Source organism: Abrus precatorius, unplaced genomic scaffold, assembly GCF_003935025.1.
Source record: "Abrus precatorius isolate BTA unplaced genomic scaffold, Abrus_2018 Scaffold10, whole genome shotgun sequence".
NCBI lineage: Eukaryota > Viridiplantae > Streptophyta > Magnoliopsida > Fabales > Fabaceae > Abrus > Abrus precatorius.
The window spans coordinates 14,855,996-14,872,585 of record NW_020874292.1 but is presented as its reverse complement, the minus strand read 5'-3'; the positions used below and the strand labels follow the sequence as shown (position 1 = coordinate 14,872,585).

The following is a 16,590-nucleotide window of genomic DNA, read 5'->3' as shown; positions in this document are numbered from 1 at the left end:
TGTCTGTGCACTTGTACTTTTGTTATGACAATCACTTACCTCCCTAACTGCACACATGCATAATTCCCTGTTAATTACTCTCTGCAAGTTGCAAAATGTGCATCCCCGTTAATTGCCTGCATAGAATCGTTCTTGACACCTTATTGCCATACATAGTGACCTGCTACCCCTTGTGTGATTTCTATGCTTTTATTTTCATTTTGCTGCATCACTATCCATGTCAAATGTGGTTGCCTTGATGCTGTCTTGCTTGAACCATAATGTGATCACTTTGGCATTGTACTCCATCACTAATATTCTGGTTTGATCCTTCACTGTCCAATTGAATGTTATTTTAGTTGATACACACAGTTGCTGCATAATATAAATGCATATCTCACACACATTCTTTCCTCTCTGCAGCAACCATGGCCAACACACCAAGGAAGAACACTCCAAGGTCCAAGAGAGCCAAAACAGTTGGTGCATCCTCCTCTGCACCCCTACCTAACCATGACCCCAGGTTTCGGTCATTGGAGCATGAAGAATACTTCAAAACAAACATCCTGAGAAGGAAGTTGGTGCAGGACCGCAACTTTGAAATTCGAGAAGGCGTCTGTCCCCAATTTGAAGAGGAGATTCAGAGGAGAGGATGGGACCTTTTCATAACCTGTGCTGGTAATGGGTGGAAGGAAATCACCCAAGAGTTCTTTACCAATGCAATGAGGGTTAAAGGTGACACTCTCCCTCCCAGACACAGCATGGTGAGGGGAAAACTAGTCAACTTCACCCCCTGTAACATCCAGAGAGTTCTGAATATTCCAGCTGTGCATAAATCAGCTGACCAACTAGACTTCACCACTTTCTGCATCCAAGAGGACAAGGACTACAAGCCTATCCTTGAAACTGTCTGCAAGGAGGGTGAGAATTGGAAATTTGACTACAAGATGCAGCCCAAAAACTTGACCACAAGGCACCTCATCCATGTAGCAAAAGTCTAAAGTGTCTTCATTCTCAGCTCTTTCATGCCAGTTCTCCACTCCTTTACATTGGTAGTGAAGAGAGCAGAGCTCATTTATGCAATTCTGACAGGCATGCCCATCCATGTGGGTGAGGTAATCAGCAGTGCCATCATGGACATCTTGAGCAGGAGCAAAGATTCCATGGGTTTTCCATCCATCATCACCATGCTATGCCAAGATGCTGGGGTAGATTTTGGAGACAACCTGCAAAAAATCAGAGTAACCCCTCCTATTTCTGCAGCAATGGTGAAGGACTTCTTCAAACCCAAAAACACTGTTAACCCAGGACTATCCCTACTAGCTGACTACAGGAGAGATACTCCAATGAGGATGAGGGAGCAAATAAAGCAATTTGCTCTGAAGCAGGACTCCATTCATGCTAGACAGAAGGCCCTCATGACACTTATGGACACGATGTTGTTGAACATAGGTAAGAAGCTGGAGATGACTACTACGCAGCTTTATGATGCCCCTACTTTCAATGCCCCTTACCTATGAGCAGTAGTCCAGAGTGAACTTCCGCCTTTTCCTCCTATTGCCCCTGCCAGAGCTGAAGCAAATGAAAGCAGCTCCAGTACCTCAGATGAAGACCTCCCAGCAATAGCAGAAGATGATGATGATGATGACTCTGCCTTTTCCCGCTCTGATGAAGAAGCTATTTAGTCTTAGTTTCTTTTTCACTGCACTCACTTTTCACTTACTCCTTGCTATTTTCCTGTATTTACTGCTAACCACCATTTCCTTGTAAATATCGCACATTTCTATTTCCATCTTTACTGCTTTATTTTCATATTGTCACTCTTAATCTAAACATTTCTGACATTTTCACTTATATATATCTATTCCATTTTCTGGCTTTATATTTTCTCCCTATACTGAATTTTGTATATATTTGTGCAGAAAATGCCCTCAATCCCATCAGGAAGAACATTAATTTGACCCCTGAGTTATGATTCTACTTTCTATGACAGGGGGTGATCTCTTTGCCTCTTTTTCCATTGTTCTTAGTCTAATTTTCTTGCACAATGTTAAATGAAAATACAAAAATATTTTCCTTATCTCCCTTTTCATTTGGTCCAGTTTTGCAATTTCATAGATATATTATGATTGCATTTCCCATTCAACTCATAATCATTCTCTGTTTTTGAATATTATTGTTCCTACCATGCTGCGTATATTTTCTTGTAATGTGAACTGTGATCACATGTTGTTAAGTAATTATCACTTTTACCATGGTAGAGAATTGAGCCTTTAATTTCTTTTTTGTGTGCACTATAACATGTATTGTTGCATCTATCCTCTAGAACTTGCACCGTTACCACATTTTATTGAATTTTTACTTGTCATTTTGATGTTTCTTAATAGAAAAAGTAAACTTAGGAAGTGTAAATAACATAAAAACATCATTTTGTTCAAATATCATAGGTTTCTTAATTTTTGGTTAATTTACATTGATTTACATAGATATAGTTTGCAATTTTGATCATTTGAATAATTGTGCAGGAATTTCTAGACTTTTTCCATGGATTTTTAGCATTTGAGAAAGTTTGAGATGAAAGTGATCACTTTGGATCCTATAGTGAACACTACAGCAAGCTAAGTCTAAAAAAAGGTAGACTAAAGTGATCATTATGAACCCATAGTGACAACTACAGATACTCATTTTGAAGAAGTGTTGCGCGTGCTTACTTTGGGACCATAGTAGACACTCTAGAGTAGCCAAAGTTATCACTCTGATACCAAGTGACAACTCAAGAGAGGCCAAAAACACAGGACTTGTGCATAAACACTATAGAGCAAGAGTAACTACTATGGAGCACTGCGTGTTATCACTATCAAACCAAAGTGATAACTCCAGAGAGGCCCAAATCATAGGACTTGCGCATAAACAATATGGAGCGAGAGTAACTACTATAGAGCATTACGCATCATCACTATGAGACCATAGTAGTTACTTTGGGCAAAAAAATTTGCACTATAAATAGTATTTAAGAAATTAGGGTACGGAGCTTTTTACATAACTTTAGATTCTTTTGCCACTTTGGGGAGCATTTTGTAGAGCTTAGTATCCTTGGGTGACAGTCAAGGCCAATCTTAGGGTTTGATTTACAATTTCTCTTCATTTTCCTTTAATTCTTGCATTGATGATGTTGAATTTTTCTTGTTTTCATCTTGAATTTGTAAGAACCCAGCCTTATAGAGGGCTAAACTTTCTTGTAATCCTTAGTGAGTTCATGGATTCTTGAATTCTTGGGTATGAATGTCAATATAATTCCCTTTTCTTGATGAATTTATATTTCTCAACTCTTTGAATTGAATTAATGGTTGAATGAGGGGGACATTGCTTAATTAACTCTAATTCATTTTAATGAAATTCTTAGCTTAGTTTGCTTAATCCTAAGTTAGTTTCTAAGGTTGCTTAAACTTGGGGAAAAGAGTTGGAGCCCATGAAGATTGCTTAATTTGTATGGGACGTTAAGGTTAATTCTTGCTTTTTGAGTTACCCTAATTCAAAGGAATAGGAAAAGTATTGAATCTTGAGAGGGATAGGGATAGAATTACATGAACAAACTAAGAATTGCTCATTTCATTGATTGGATTCATTAATTTCATCACTTGCCTTTACACTAAATTGGAATTACACAAAACCTCCTTGTTTTAATTGCTTTTGTAGTAAATGTTTACAACATGTTCAATGTATGTTACAAACCAAAGTCGTTGGAGACAACCTAGGCTTGCATCCTAGACTACATAAATTTTTCTGCATATTTTGATGAAGGTTGACGACAAATCTTTTGCAAATGAGAAAAGTAATCGTTCATCACCTAGGTGAGGGGTGTGCATCTGTTGCGCTCTCGTTGTAGCGAGGAGCTGAGCAACAAAGGAGGTACATTTTTGGGGTGTAGTCTAGTAGCGAGAGGATCTCGCTGTAGCGAGATTATGCAGAAATTAGAGTGCAGTTTAGTCTGATATTTTGCTATAGTGAGAGTGCCTCGCTATAGCGAAAGTATCACGAATCCTAGGGTATTTAAGGGGTTTAGGTTTTGGGAAACTCATTTCTCACTTCTTATTTCGAATTCTCTTTCAATTCTCTCTATCCTCAACCCACTTTCATCGATTGAATTGCCTCCAAAGTTGTTTAGACGTTAGATTAAAGGTTGGAATTATGTTTAGAGCATTTGGAGGTAAGCTCTAAGAGCTAGGGTTTTAATTTTTCGTCCCTTTCTTTATTTTCTCGAATTCTCATGGAGATTTTCTATGTATTTAGGACGAAGCACCTTGTAAAAAATGTTTTCTACCATTATTTCATGTTAGGTCTTCAATTCAAGGTAACGGGGGACTCTACCCTATCTCCTTGTGCTTAGAATTCATTCATATTGCTTTGTATTGAAATATGATTGAGATAGAATGTAGAAATATGTGTGTTTAGATGAAAATGAGTTGATTGTAATAGGGAGTGATGGAAATTTTGTGTGGAACTTTTTGTGATGGATAGTGAATGTTGTGTGTGATGAAATGACTTTATTTGCAATAGGATGGTGATAGATGGTGTGTAAAAACCGATTACTGGGCAAGTGTACCCATTGTTAGAGTAATATTATGAAAAATAGAGTACCAAGTGTTGTATCCACAGGGACTGTTATTAAGAATTACTTCCTTAATTACGCAATTGTTAATGAATATGAGAAATAAATTTTTATTGATAAAATTACTAAAAATAGAAGAATAATAAATTAAAAGGAACAGATTTCTTATCATAATAAATTATAGAAACGTATGACTAAAAGTATTCAAGGAGAAAAGGCAAGTATCTAGACTGTAAATCCTTCTAAGTATCCAAATAACTTAAATTCTTCTTCAACTACTTAGTTCCAAACCCTTATCGCTGCAGGAAATTCTGAATTAAATCAATACATTTCTCAAGGATAATGATTCCTAACCCTCGGTTGATCAATCGGAATCTCTTCCTTAATTAATATCCCTAGGTTGCATTAAGTTCATTATGAATTCCATAATTAGGGTTAATCCTAATACAGAAAACTTACATCTTTCTATCTCTAGAAATACATTCAAGTCCTTTTAATTGAGCAATGTTAATTTCATGCAGGAATTTTACTTGAATTCAAACAAGAAAACAAGATGGAAGACAATTGATACTACTCAATTAAACCCAAAAGAAAAGAATATAAAATAGCATTAGAAGAATTCCAAAAAATTTGGTCAATTAGGATTCATTACGATTAGATACTCAAAAGAAAATTAGAACAAAAACATCTTCAAACTAAAATTACAAAAGAGCTGAATAAAAGTGCTTGATCCCATCCTCCATCCATCTCTGAGTCTTTCTTCTCCTCAAAACAGTGTCCCCTAATTCTGTGTCAAGTTTCCCTTCTATAGGAATCATCCTAGGGCTTATTTTCTCGCAGAAGTTTAAATTCTGACATACATGAAAGTACACGGCCAAGTACATGGCCGTGTACATCTCTATTTTCTAATAGACACCCTTCAAAGCTTTTCTAAAAAGTACACGCTCATGTACACGACCATATACTTTGGCCGTGTACATCTCTGGTTCAGATGATGTCTTTCAATTGACGACACCAGTGATATACATGTTCATATACACGGGTGTGTACTTGCCCGTGTATATCTCTGGCTTGATTATGTGCTTGACTTTTGCATCCAGTGAGATACATGCTCATATACATGGGCGTGTATCTGCTCGTGTATATCTCTAGTTCCTTTCTTTCTTCAATTCCCAACATCTTTAAAGCTTTCACTACTTGATCCTTTTTCCTGAAATATAACAAAAAATGAAATTAATAATAGTAAATTCTCTCAATGAAAAGCTTAAAACTCTCAATGATTCTTCATGAATTACAATGTAAGATCAAGTATATAAAGCATTTATCAATAGAATTTGTGTGTTTGAGTACAATGTGGTTGATATGTGTGAATATGCCATTGGGTGAGAATGAATACGATGATACGATTAAAAATGTGGGTGAATATGTGTGAATGGCATGTGATTTTGATTGTGGTTGTGTTTGAAATGTTGGAAGCTATAAATAGTTACAACAATACACTGGAAGTGTGGAAGATGGGGGCCATAGAAATACCATGGGGAAGAGAGGGTGGTGGTGACACCAACAATGAGCGTGGGTGCACTAGAGGCCACACACTTTTCTCTTGACTCAACCTTTGACTAACACCTTCTTATGACTGCACACATTGTATCCATGAGGCGGAGGCTAATCGACGACCATCCATGATGTGAAATTGAGTAAGTCCTTGAGATTGAAGGCATCAAGAATCTGTGATCACAGTACCACAGTAAGCATGGCTATGTGCAGTGAGCGCATATGTGTGTGGATTGTTTGATGGTGCAGTAAGCGCACCTGTATATGAATTAAAGTGGAATGTTGAAAGGTATTACTTCGTGTTTATTGATGCATGATTTGAATTATGTTAGTAAATGTGTGAAACATGCGAGGTGAGTCGCTGTGCTTGTGTATGATAGTGTAGAGTACTTACTTTTACATTTATTTTTTAGGTGACCAAGATGATCAACATCAAACTCAGTGAACAGGAGGGATGAAATTGCTATAAGACTTATGAAATTACATTTATTTTGATGCAAATTTATAACCCTCCCTTATTTTGAAATACTTTATTGAAACCATATATTGGGAACCGTTGAATGAAATTTTATTATTCTCATTTATTATAAAATTAATTTCTTTTAGAAATTAAATTAAGTATTACATAGAGCGGTTAGCACGGAACTGCTCTCCAAAATGCACTTCTAAGAGCGGTTGACACGTGGAACCGTTCTCAGAAGTGCACTTTGGAGAGCAGTTATTTAACAATCGCTCTCCAAGTGCACTTTAGATAGTGGTTCAGCAGGAAACGTTCTCAGAAGTACATATAAGAAGAGCGGTTCCTAACAAACCGCTCTCAAAAGTGTTGCACTTATGAGAGCGTTTATTTAACAATCGCTCCCTAAGTGCACTTTAGAGAGTGGTTATTTATCACTCGCTCTCCAAAGACACTTTAGAGAGCGGTTCTCGGGGAATCGCTCTCAAAAGTATACTTTGGAGAGCGGTTCCGCGCTAACCGCTCTCTTAAGTGCACTTTTGAGAGCACTTAGGGCAGAACTGCTCTCTTTTTGTTTTATACAAAGCGGTTTTTACGAACCACTATATAAGTTGGCGTTCCAAAAGTCAATTTCTAGCATAGTATTAGAAAAGCGATTTAATAAATTAGATCAGTCCCTAGTTCATCAAAGGTTTATTCAATCATTAGTTAATAAGAAATAAATCATAATTCCCTCACATATTTGAATTAATCAGAACAAGCTACAATTAACTCTTAATATCACATGCAAGATTAAGTAACTTGCATGAATCCTAATCTCTAATTCTTGGAATTAAGCAAACTTTGAATCTAATTTAGAATTAAGCAAATTGAATTATGAATCCTTTGTTAAGAAGAGAATATGAATTGAATTAAGCAAACAACCCTTATTCATATCCAAACTTAGATTTCAAGAAATTAAGGAAGATAAAACATGTGCAAAGAAGAAATTTGAATTAACAATGTATCCCAAACTTCAAGAACCAATGTGAATTATACTAGGAACCAATCTTTGATCCTTAGCCTTCCATAGGAATAGAATCCAGAATTACAAAGAAAACTATAATCCAAAACCAAAAAAAAAATAAAGAAGAGAGATGAAAAGAAATGAGAACCCTAATATTGAGCCTTGACAATTGCCCTAGAGCTCTCTTTCTAGTTCTTTAAAAGTTTAGAAAATAGAAATTATAAGAAAATGGTAAAAATATCTCAAAATTCTGGTAGAAGATCTATTTATATTTTATTTCGTGCCTTCTTAGCGTTATCACTTTAGGTGATAAAAGTGATAACGTAGAGGACTTTTTGCAAAGCTTCGAGTCTAGAACAATCACTTTCCAAGGGTAAAGTGATCACACAGAGGTGTAATTCTAAAAAAAAAGGTTGCACGTTGACACTTTAGGCAGTGAAAGGAGCGACCCTAGCCTTATCCAGCATAACAAACCTGCGCATTATCACTTTGTGCATTGAAAGTGATGACGCATATCCTTACTCTATGAAAGGTGCTCTGGAACACTCACTATTAGTGCAGATAGTGTCAACGCACAACTATACTCAGTGAAAAGCTTTTTAGAGTGATCACTATTGACACAAATAGTGTTGACGTATAGTTCAACTCTTCAAGAAGGCTCAAAAAGTTATCACTACCAATACTTTGACACCACAATCCTCTGGAGTTGTTACTTTATGAGGGAAAAGTGATCACTTTCATCCAGTTCTTCTTCTAAAAGCTTTAATCTCATGAATCTTTACTCAAAATTTCCTACACATTTATTTTAATCAATAAAATTACAAAAAAGACCTATGAAATCTACACAAATTGAATCATTTTAAGGAAATTGAATTTATTTACAATAATTGACATTTTATGGAATTCAAACCTTTCTAACTCTATTTTTCTTGTTAAAAGTTTGCTAGAAAGCTAACTAAAATATCAATAAAACATGGATTTATCAATGGCTTCACATTTTCAACTATAGTTATCCTTAGCATTTTAGACCATTCTCAAGTCTCATAAAAAGTCTTTTCATCATTCGTACATGTCTTAGTAATGGCTGATGTCCAAATCCATAACACCTAGCTGAAATTTAACTTGCTTAGACCAATCCTTATAGTTTAGTCCATTGAACTTGACTATACTGCCCAAACCAAACATGTTTATAGAGACTGCAATATATAATACACGCTTAAATACTGATGCTTTGAATAAACTTAATGCATTCAAACAATAACTAAAATCAATTATGCATTTAAGTTCACCTTTGGGTAGTACCTAAATTCATAATTTAATCTATAATGATGCTAAAACAAATATACTTTAATAGACAATCAGTCACACTCAAACCAATATGCATGTTATCTTTGAATATACAAACACCTTATCAAGTGCCTACATGTCCCTCTTTAATGTTAGTAATCATAAGCAATTATCTACCTTTGGGTGACCTCCTAGAATTATAACTAATGATCTAAATTGTTCATCCTAAATCTTATATAACTTAATAGCATTAATAAATCCACATTTTACTACATTTTTAGCTTAGTTTTTGTTAGTAAATAAGGAGTTAAATAGTAAATAAACTTGAAAATATCATAAAAATTGCATTAATATTCATAATTGTATAAATAGTTTGGAATTTTAGATTTTATTCCAATTCTGGATAATTTTGCTTAAAAAGACTTAATTTTGTACAGAAGCTTGAGCTGAAGATGTTTGAGTTGAAGATTGAAGTGAAGAAAGTAGAGGAATTGAGCTTAAAAGATGAAGAATCAAGTGTTATGTGTGAGGCGTAACCACTTTGAGTACATAGAGTTAATACTTTGAAGAAGAAAATCCATAAAGACCAAGAGAGTAGCAACTCTAAGTGGTGAAAGTGAACACTTCAGCAGCAGAGAGCCTGAAAAACCTTGCGCATGTCCACTCCAAGCGCTTAGAGTAGCTACGTAGTAAGTATGTGTCCACTCTAAGGGTTCAGAGTAGCTACTCAATAAGCACGTGTCCACTCCAAGCGTTCAGAGTAGCCACGCCCAAGGCTAATTCAATTACGCAGTAAGCGCGTGTCCACTCTATGCGTTGAGAGTAACTACTTGTGAGGCTTTTCTATACAGAACACTTGTGCGTGGACACTCTTACCACTTAAAGTGTCCACGAAAAAGTAACAGAATTTTGAAAATTACTTCTAAGTGTCGACTTTGAATGATTTGAGTTCCTAATTCAGTTGTAAAAGCTTCTAGAAGACCTTTTATGCTATAATTCTCAAAGATAATGTGTGGAAGTGAAAAAGGCGGGAAAAACATTATAAATAGAAGTTAGAGGTTCAAAAAAAGGGACTTTTATTCATTTTTATGATTTTTCACTTTGTAACTATTTTAACTTCCAAGGGAAGTCAGAGAAAGAGATTGAGAGCAACTTTCAAGCTTCATTGCTAGAGGAATCAGGGTGAAAATTGGGTCTTGGAAGATGTTCTTCTGCTCTTTGTCTTCTTCTTCTCTTACTTCTCCTTCTTCCATTGTAATGTTGTTCTAAACCTTTTTGGTTAGAGATCTATGGATCCAGATTTGATATTGTGATGTAATTTTGGATTTGGATCTTAAGATTTTAATTGAATTAAGTATGTGATTTTGTTCTTAATGCATTTGTAAACTAATTCTTCATTCAATTGAACTTAGAGGAATCTTCATCAATGGAAATTGAGTTTATTTCTCATATCTGAATCATATGCCTAGGTTATTAAGATCTTAGGAATAAGTATCATGATCTAGTAATCCTATAATTTCCAGAACTTAATGCAGTATTGAATTTCACCTAAGGAATTAGGGAGCTTTGGTTAAAGAAGTGAAATTGATTATCAATCAATTAAAATTTTCAAGAGTCCAGAACATGATTATATTGCAATTGAAAATCTGGTGAAGTGATTCCTAACAATTTTTCATATAGTATTTTTAATACAAAATTCATACTCTGTTTTTACAGCAAGTTTGTTACATTTTATTGTTCTTATTTCTTACTTTTACATGTTACAAATATTCCAAATAAATTGTATGGCTCAACTAATTATTAAATTGTGAAGTGGTATTTGAAAATAAGATCCTTGTGAATGATACTTGGAACTCATATTGATTTTCAAAATTTTATTACTTACTACAACTACTTAGTACACTTGCTAGTTAGTATTCCTCTGAATTTTTCTAACAAGCATCATACAAATTTAAACAATTTATAATACACACTTAGATGCTTGAATAACCTTTTAAAGTCAAGCCACTTCGGTGACTAACAAACTACCATACAATCAAGCATTAAATTGTGAATCATTCATTATGACCATAAATTTTAAAATTAATAAACTTGTAGATTTAATCACTTTGGTGATTAAAACTTCTCCAATATAATTCTAAATTGAATTTTAAATTTTATGAAATTTGTTATGCAATTTTCCATGAAGAACGGTCATGCTATCCCTTATGCACAGTCCTGCTACCCATAATGCATGGTCCCGCTTCCTATTATCCACGATTGTGTTCAAACACGATTGTGTCAAACTTAAGCACAATTGTGCTATCTTTCAAGCATGGTTGCGCATACCTAAAATGTGCAAATAAGCACGGGCATGCATGCAGTTTAGATTTTGCAAACTGTCATCATCATCATTATTTTATGGATTTGCAAACAAATGTTTACATTGTCTAAAACTTTAGGGTTTATGTTAATTGAATCTCAAACTATCGTATGATTATAAAATAACACGCACCAATCTTACAATAATCATGACTAACCCTAATCTTCATAATTTTCTTCCTAAGGTTCATACAATTAGGGGAAAACTTTCATGGAGAACTAATCTTCTAAGGAGAATCACAAAATTTATAACCCAAAGCTCTGATACCAACTGTTAAACTTTTCATAATTTCTATCTCTAATTATTTATTATTATTCTTTGATCTTAATTTTCATGGTTCTCACCCACATTATGATTCTCACACACATTAATAACATTGAGAGAACTTACCCATATTTATAATCATGAGGTGTTCTCCAACTCAATTGTTAAATTTTTCATAATTTCTATCTCTGAATATTTACTATTGTTCTTTTATCTTAATTTTTATGGTTCTCACTCACATTATAATTTTCACACACATTAATAACATTGAGAGAACTTACCCATATTTATAATCATAATGTGTTCTCTTTATAGTTTTGATCTCTTGAGATTTTCTCCAACTATTCCTTTTTCTTTTAGTTTCTCTCCAATGATTAAGAAAAAAAATGAATTTTTCTAATTACTATAAGATCGTAATTTGATCCGCAATCAAAATATTCCTACAATCAAAATTAAACAACTAAAGAGCTTCAAAAGATGAAGGCAATAAAAAGTTTTGGGAACTAATTGGATTTACCTAAGTTTTCTCATTTGTTAGAGACAAAGTCAAAGGATAGAAAGAAAAATCACTATCATGTGCTGGAAGGGAGGTTTTAATAAAAGCAATTGTCCAGTCAATTTTCACCTAATATTATGAGTTGCTTCTTCTTGTTGTAGGATTATGTTAATGATAGTGCATTCTTCTACTGGTGGAGACACAGAAGAAGATCCCTGGTTGAAGTGGGATATATATATATATATATATATATATATATATATATATACTTTTATTTTCTTAAAAGTTCTAACAATAAGTGAGGTGAGTTTCCTTCCACACACTTCATTGTAGGGTATTGAAAGTAATTAAACCAATTCATACCTTGAGTAAAATGTTTAAGTATATTTTCAGCCAGCAATTATTCAGGGAGGTGATAACACAAAAATAAACAAAATTTGTTTTACACCTATAGAAAAAAGTCTCTAGTGGTTATCTATTTGCACAGTGTGCTTAAGTACACACATTTGAAGTGAATATTAAAATTAATATTGCTAGAAGAAAGATGACAAAAAAAATAATTTACTAAATTTTGAAAAATTTCTCAATATTTCAAGCAAAATTAAATCAATTATATGGCTAAAGATGTATGTTGACCTGGACTAATAATTCACATTTTTTAAGAAATCAAGGTTGAAAATTTAAGGTATTACAGGAAATGCTCGAAGAAGGGTTATGCACACCATTTCTCTCTGAAGAACTCCTAAAATCTCTAAAACCCTAAATTCCTGTTTATTTTAGTCTATCTGCATGCTTAGAAACCCTAACAATTGCTCTTTATCTTAAAATTCTCTTTTTTTTACTTTCTATGCGACAAACACAAACTCAGTATGGTCGTGTATGACCGAAGTTACGGTATTAAAATATTACAAATAAAATAAACTCCTTTCTCTTCACTAACAATATTAGAATATTACTAATAAAATATAAAGTCTCCTTAATCAATCATTCTACCTATTTTTAAAACTAAAGTTACAATAAATAAATTTTATTGAGTACAACTAAAATTGCAAAAAAAATTAATCTCTTGTTAAATACATTTTAGATAGCTTTTGATAGTAAATGATACAATCTTATTTTCTTTTTAGCTTAATAAAAGATTCAAAGAAGTATTATTGATAAATTGGTTCAAGCTTTATAAAACAATATCTTTCTACATTCGTTAAAATAATTAGTGCATTTGTCACATTTGTATACATCTATAAAACAAATAATTCAGAAGTAATGTATCATTTTAACTTGAGTTAGGTCTAGGCAATAAAGGAAAGTGAGGTAGATAATGATTTTTTAAAAATTCACAATTAATATAATCCAAAAAGAATTAAAAAAGAACGATTAAATCGAGGACATAAGCAAAGTATCCATCCAACATGATACATGTGCGACACCAGAATGACATGTAACATGTGGGATCAACTATGCAGAGGAAAAATTCACAATTCCCTGGGAAGGTTATTTGTTTATATTCAATGGAAAGTGGAAACATTTAGACAAAATGTTGGGTTGGATATTCGTGTTCGTATCCATTGTAATCATAGTACAACCTTTCCCCCTTCGTAATATCTCTATTAGCGATTAAAAGAACCCGACATTCACCTCCCACGTCAAACCTCACGCATTTTAAGTTCTGCTTCTTTTTCCCTTCTCTACACCAAAAACAAGAGGCTTCATCAAACAACCTAGTTACTTCAATGGAAAAGAAATTGTTTGAAAAGGAAGAAACTTACGGCGTGTGATTATTGATGCCGTTAATGAAACGTGCTATGTTGCTACGTTTATCTGGACAGATAACAAGCGTTCGTGAAGGATCAGAAGCTGAAAGAAGTGTCATTATGCTATCTCCATCATCATTTTCCCTATTCTTTAAAAAGTCTACATCTCCAACGTATTCTGTTATTATTGTCAAATCTTTTATGAATCTATCTGCTTCTACAGTAAACCTGCAGAAAGAGAAAATCAAAACTCAACCTCTTCTCAATGCAAACGGAGAGAAAAACAATGCCAATTTATGCAGCTGCATATACATACCCTTCTAGAGGATCATAAACAACCATGAGGGGTGGCCATGCTCCTTTTTCCATCATACTTCTGCATAAGTTTAAGGTCTCCGTGTCTTCTTTCGACAAGACCTGTGTCAATTTAGATGGATAAAGAGAAGAGAAAGAAGAAATTCCCTCTGATGCTAAATGCACATGGCACATTCTTATTTTTCCGTTGCACCATTCTATAAAAGGCTTGGGAATTGTGAAATAAATTAATTCTTGTAAAGCTGTGTGCGCCGGCAACAAGATAAAGTGGGATGCATTGCACAACCAAATGATGACCAGTGCAGAAGAATAAACTATAGATCAAAAGGAGAATGCATTTGAAAATAAAATGAAGCATTGTATTTACTAACGATGATAATTTCACACTGGATTCGAGTCATTCGATTTACGTTGTACACTGTAGCCAATTTGGTTTATCTTCGTTCTTAAGCATCAACCATTAGTACTATAATATACCGTTGAACCAAAGTCCTACATTAAACATAAGTGTGGGAACCTAAGATGTTTTGCTTCTGGGTTCCAAGATAACAAAACAAAAGCGCAAAAACAGAGGCTATTTTTCTCTCTAATATGCTTTCATGTTTTGACCCTGCTTTCTCTACCTAAACATTCACATTTTGGTGATCCTTTAATGAGAAAGAGAATAAAAGTTGTGATTTTATGCAAGTCAGAAACCGAATGTTTGAGCCTATAATAATTAAGTGCAGTGAGAAGAAAAAATGGTGCATTATATTGTTATCCCGGGTTGACAAAGGGGAGAAACTCAATTTAACTACTGGTAATGAAGTCAAAATCATACCTCTGTTCATTCACTTTCCCTTATTTCAAATAATTCTCATAATTTGACTAACTATAGTTCGAAGGGTTGATTATAAGAACAGAAGTCGTATGCAGTTTCTTAAGTACAATAATATGGACATTTGCGGTCCACCCATAAATCCAATTTTAATTAGAGAAAAACACAAAAAGTGTTCTGATTATAAAATAAACTTTGCTGTGAACAATTCTTCACAAATAGTTTATGGAATTGACAAAAACAAGAATGGATTAATTAATTAAATACCTGCATTCCACCATGCTCGAGAGCAGGAGAATTAGCAGACCTCGGAGCCATTCCAGGCATATAAGTAAGATCGTTGCTGAATTCCGTTTTAGTTGCAGTGAGCGCCGTTGCCAGCGATGCCATCTGTTCCAATCTCCGTTTGGAATCCTCACTCGGTGTGAAAGGAAGCAGCTTCCTCTTCTTCTTCGACACCACTAAGCTACCACCACGTTTTCGCTTCTTCCGCGATTCTGAAACCACATGCATTTGAATTCCCACATCCATTTCTATCACTCAATAGCCAATTCACCTTCAATTATAAGGGATTCAACTTACCATGATTGGATATCTGAGGAGCATCCGAGGAGCGTCGAATTCGGAAGAAGTCAATGATTTTGGTCTGGACGAGAGGAAAAGCTGCAAATTGGGAGAGGGTTAATAATAAGAAAGAGAATGAAGTTGAGAAATGGAAAAGAGTGAAAGGGGGAATACACTTGGGCTTGTGGGAGCAATAGGAACAGAACCAAGACCCTTTGGGGACAGAGGGAAGAATGGGTCTGAGGCAGAAGAGGTGGAACCCTTTGTCGCATTTGTCGCAGAGAAGCAACTTCGCAGGAAAATCTCCCGACCCACATTCCTCGCACGAGACGTCGTCGTTCAGGCTTTTCCACGATTTGGGAGCATGAGTCCTTCTTCGACTCGGTGAATAAGCCATCTATGCAAAAGCTATTCCCTTCATTCACTGTGTAATGTGAATTATAATTATAAAGTAAAGCCTCTTCGCGCCCTAATTTGCCTTCGCGGGGTTTGCCTCCCGCCGAAATAAAAAGAAATCACAATACACACCCAATGAAATTGATTGATTATTAATTTTAAAAATAATTAATAAGAGCATACATTGTTAAAATAAATTTTAGCACAAATTATTCTTAGAATTAAAGATTTTGTTAATTTTAACTTTTAAATTTGAGTTTAAGTATTAAAAATAAAAAAAATTATAAAAAAATAAAAGTAAAAAATTATAATAAATATTTTGTTAATAAAATTTTATTATTATTAACTGCTCGTCAATATTAAAGATTGAGTTTAATAAAATTTAAAAATTAATACTAAATTTATTTTAAGTTTCGTCACAATGATAGGGTTCTACTCATTAGTTCTGAATAAACACTCAATTTGATAGCAATTACACAACAAACACAAGACAAATAGGAAAATCAATCTTACTTATCTAAATTTCACTTAACATTGTTGCAAAGATATATCAGGTTTTAATATCTACAATAGGTATGGTGTCCTACTTGATAAAATAATGGATGTTTATTAATATTGTTATTCACATTCTAACTCACAACATTTAGGATGTAGAATGGGTCTATTTTTTTTTCATTTTTACAACATTTTTCCAATAACTTGGTATGCACAATTCTTTTAATTTTTACATGAA

General features: G+C 34.0%; 1 protein-coding gene across 2 annotated transcripts; it reads right to left on the bottom strand.

The window, feature by feature from the left end:
- Window positions 1-13,344: 13,344 nt before the first annotated feature.
- Window positions 13,345-15,937, bottom strand: LOC113870146 (histone-lysine N-methyltransferase ATXR6-like). 2 transcript variants are annotated; one of them, XM_027506754.1, is made up of 6 exons: window positions 15,636-15,937; window positions 15,480-15,560; window positions 15,165-15,394; window positions 14,082-14,182; window positions 13,781-13,993; window positions 13,345-13,699 (listed from the first exon to the last, which is right to left on the bottom strand). In XM_027506754.1, the coding sequence occupies exons 1-6, from the start codon at window positions 15,856-15,858 to the stop codon at window positions 13,540-13,542; spliced, it is 1,008 nt and encodes a 335-aa protein (XP_027362555.1). In that variant the 5' UTR covers window positions 15,859-15,937; the 3' UTR covers window positions 13,345-13,539. The 2 variants fall into 2 exon arrangements, with proteins under 2 accessions (XP_027362555.1, XP_027362549.1); XM_027506748.1 differs by having other exon boundaries at window positions 13,538-13,699; window positions 15,480-15,874.
- Between the last annotated feature and the right edge of the window lie 653 nt (window positions 15,938-16,590).

What these genes read in the sequence shown, in the direction of transcription:
- LOC113870146 (XM_027506748.1), bottom strand. Translation starts at nt 15,858, where the DNA reads ATGGCTTATTCACCGAGTCGAAGAAGGACTCATGCTCCCAAATCGTGG. An exon ending in TCCTCAGATATCCAATCATG is followed by an intron (nt 15,395 to 15,479) that starts GTAAGTTGAATC and finishes ATGTGGTTTCAG; the next exon opens with AATCGCGGAAGAAGCGAAAA. An exon ending in GGCATCAATAATCACACGCC is followed by an intron (nt 13,700 to 13,780) that starts GTAAGTTTCTTC and finishes TTTTTGGTGTAG; the next exon opens with AGAAGGGAAAAAGAAGCAGA.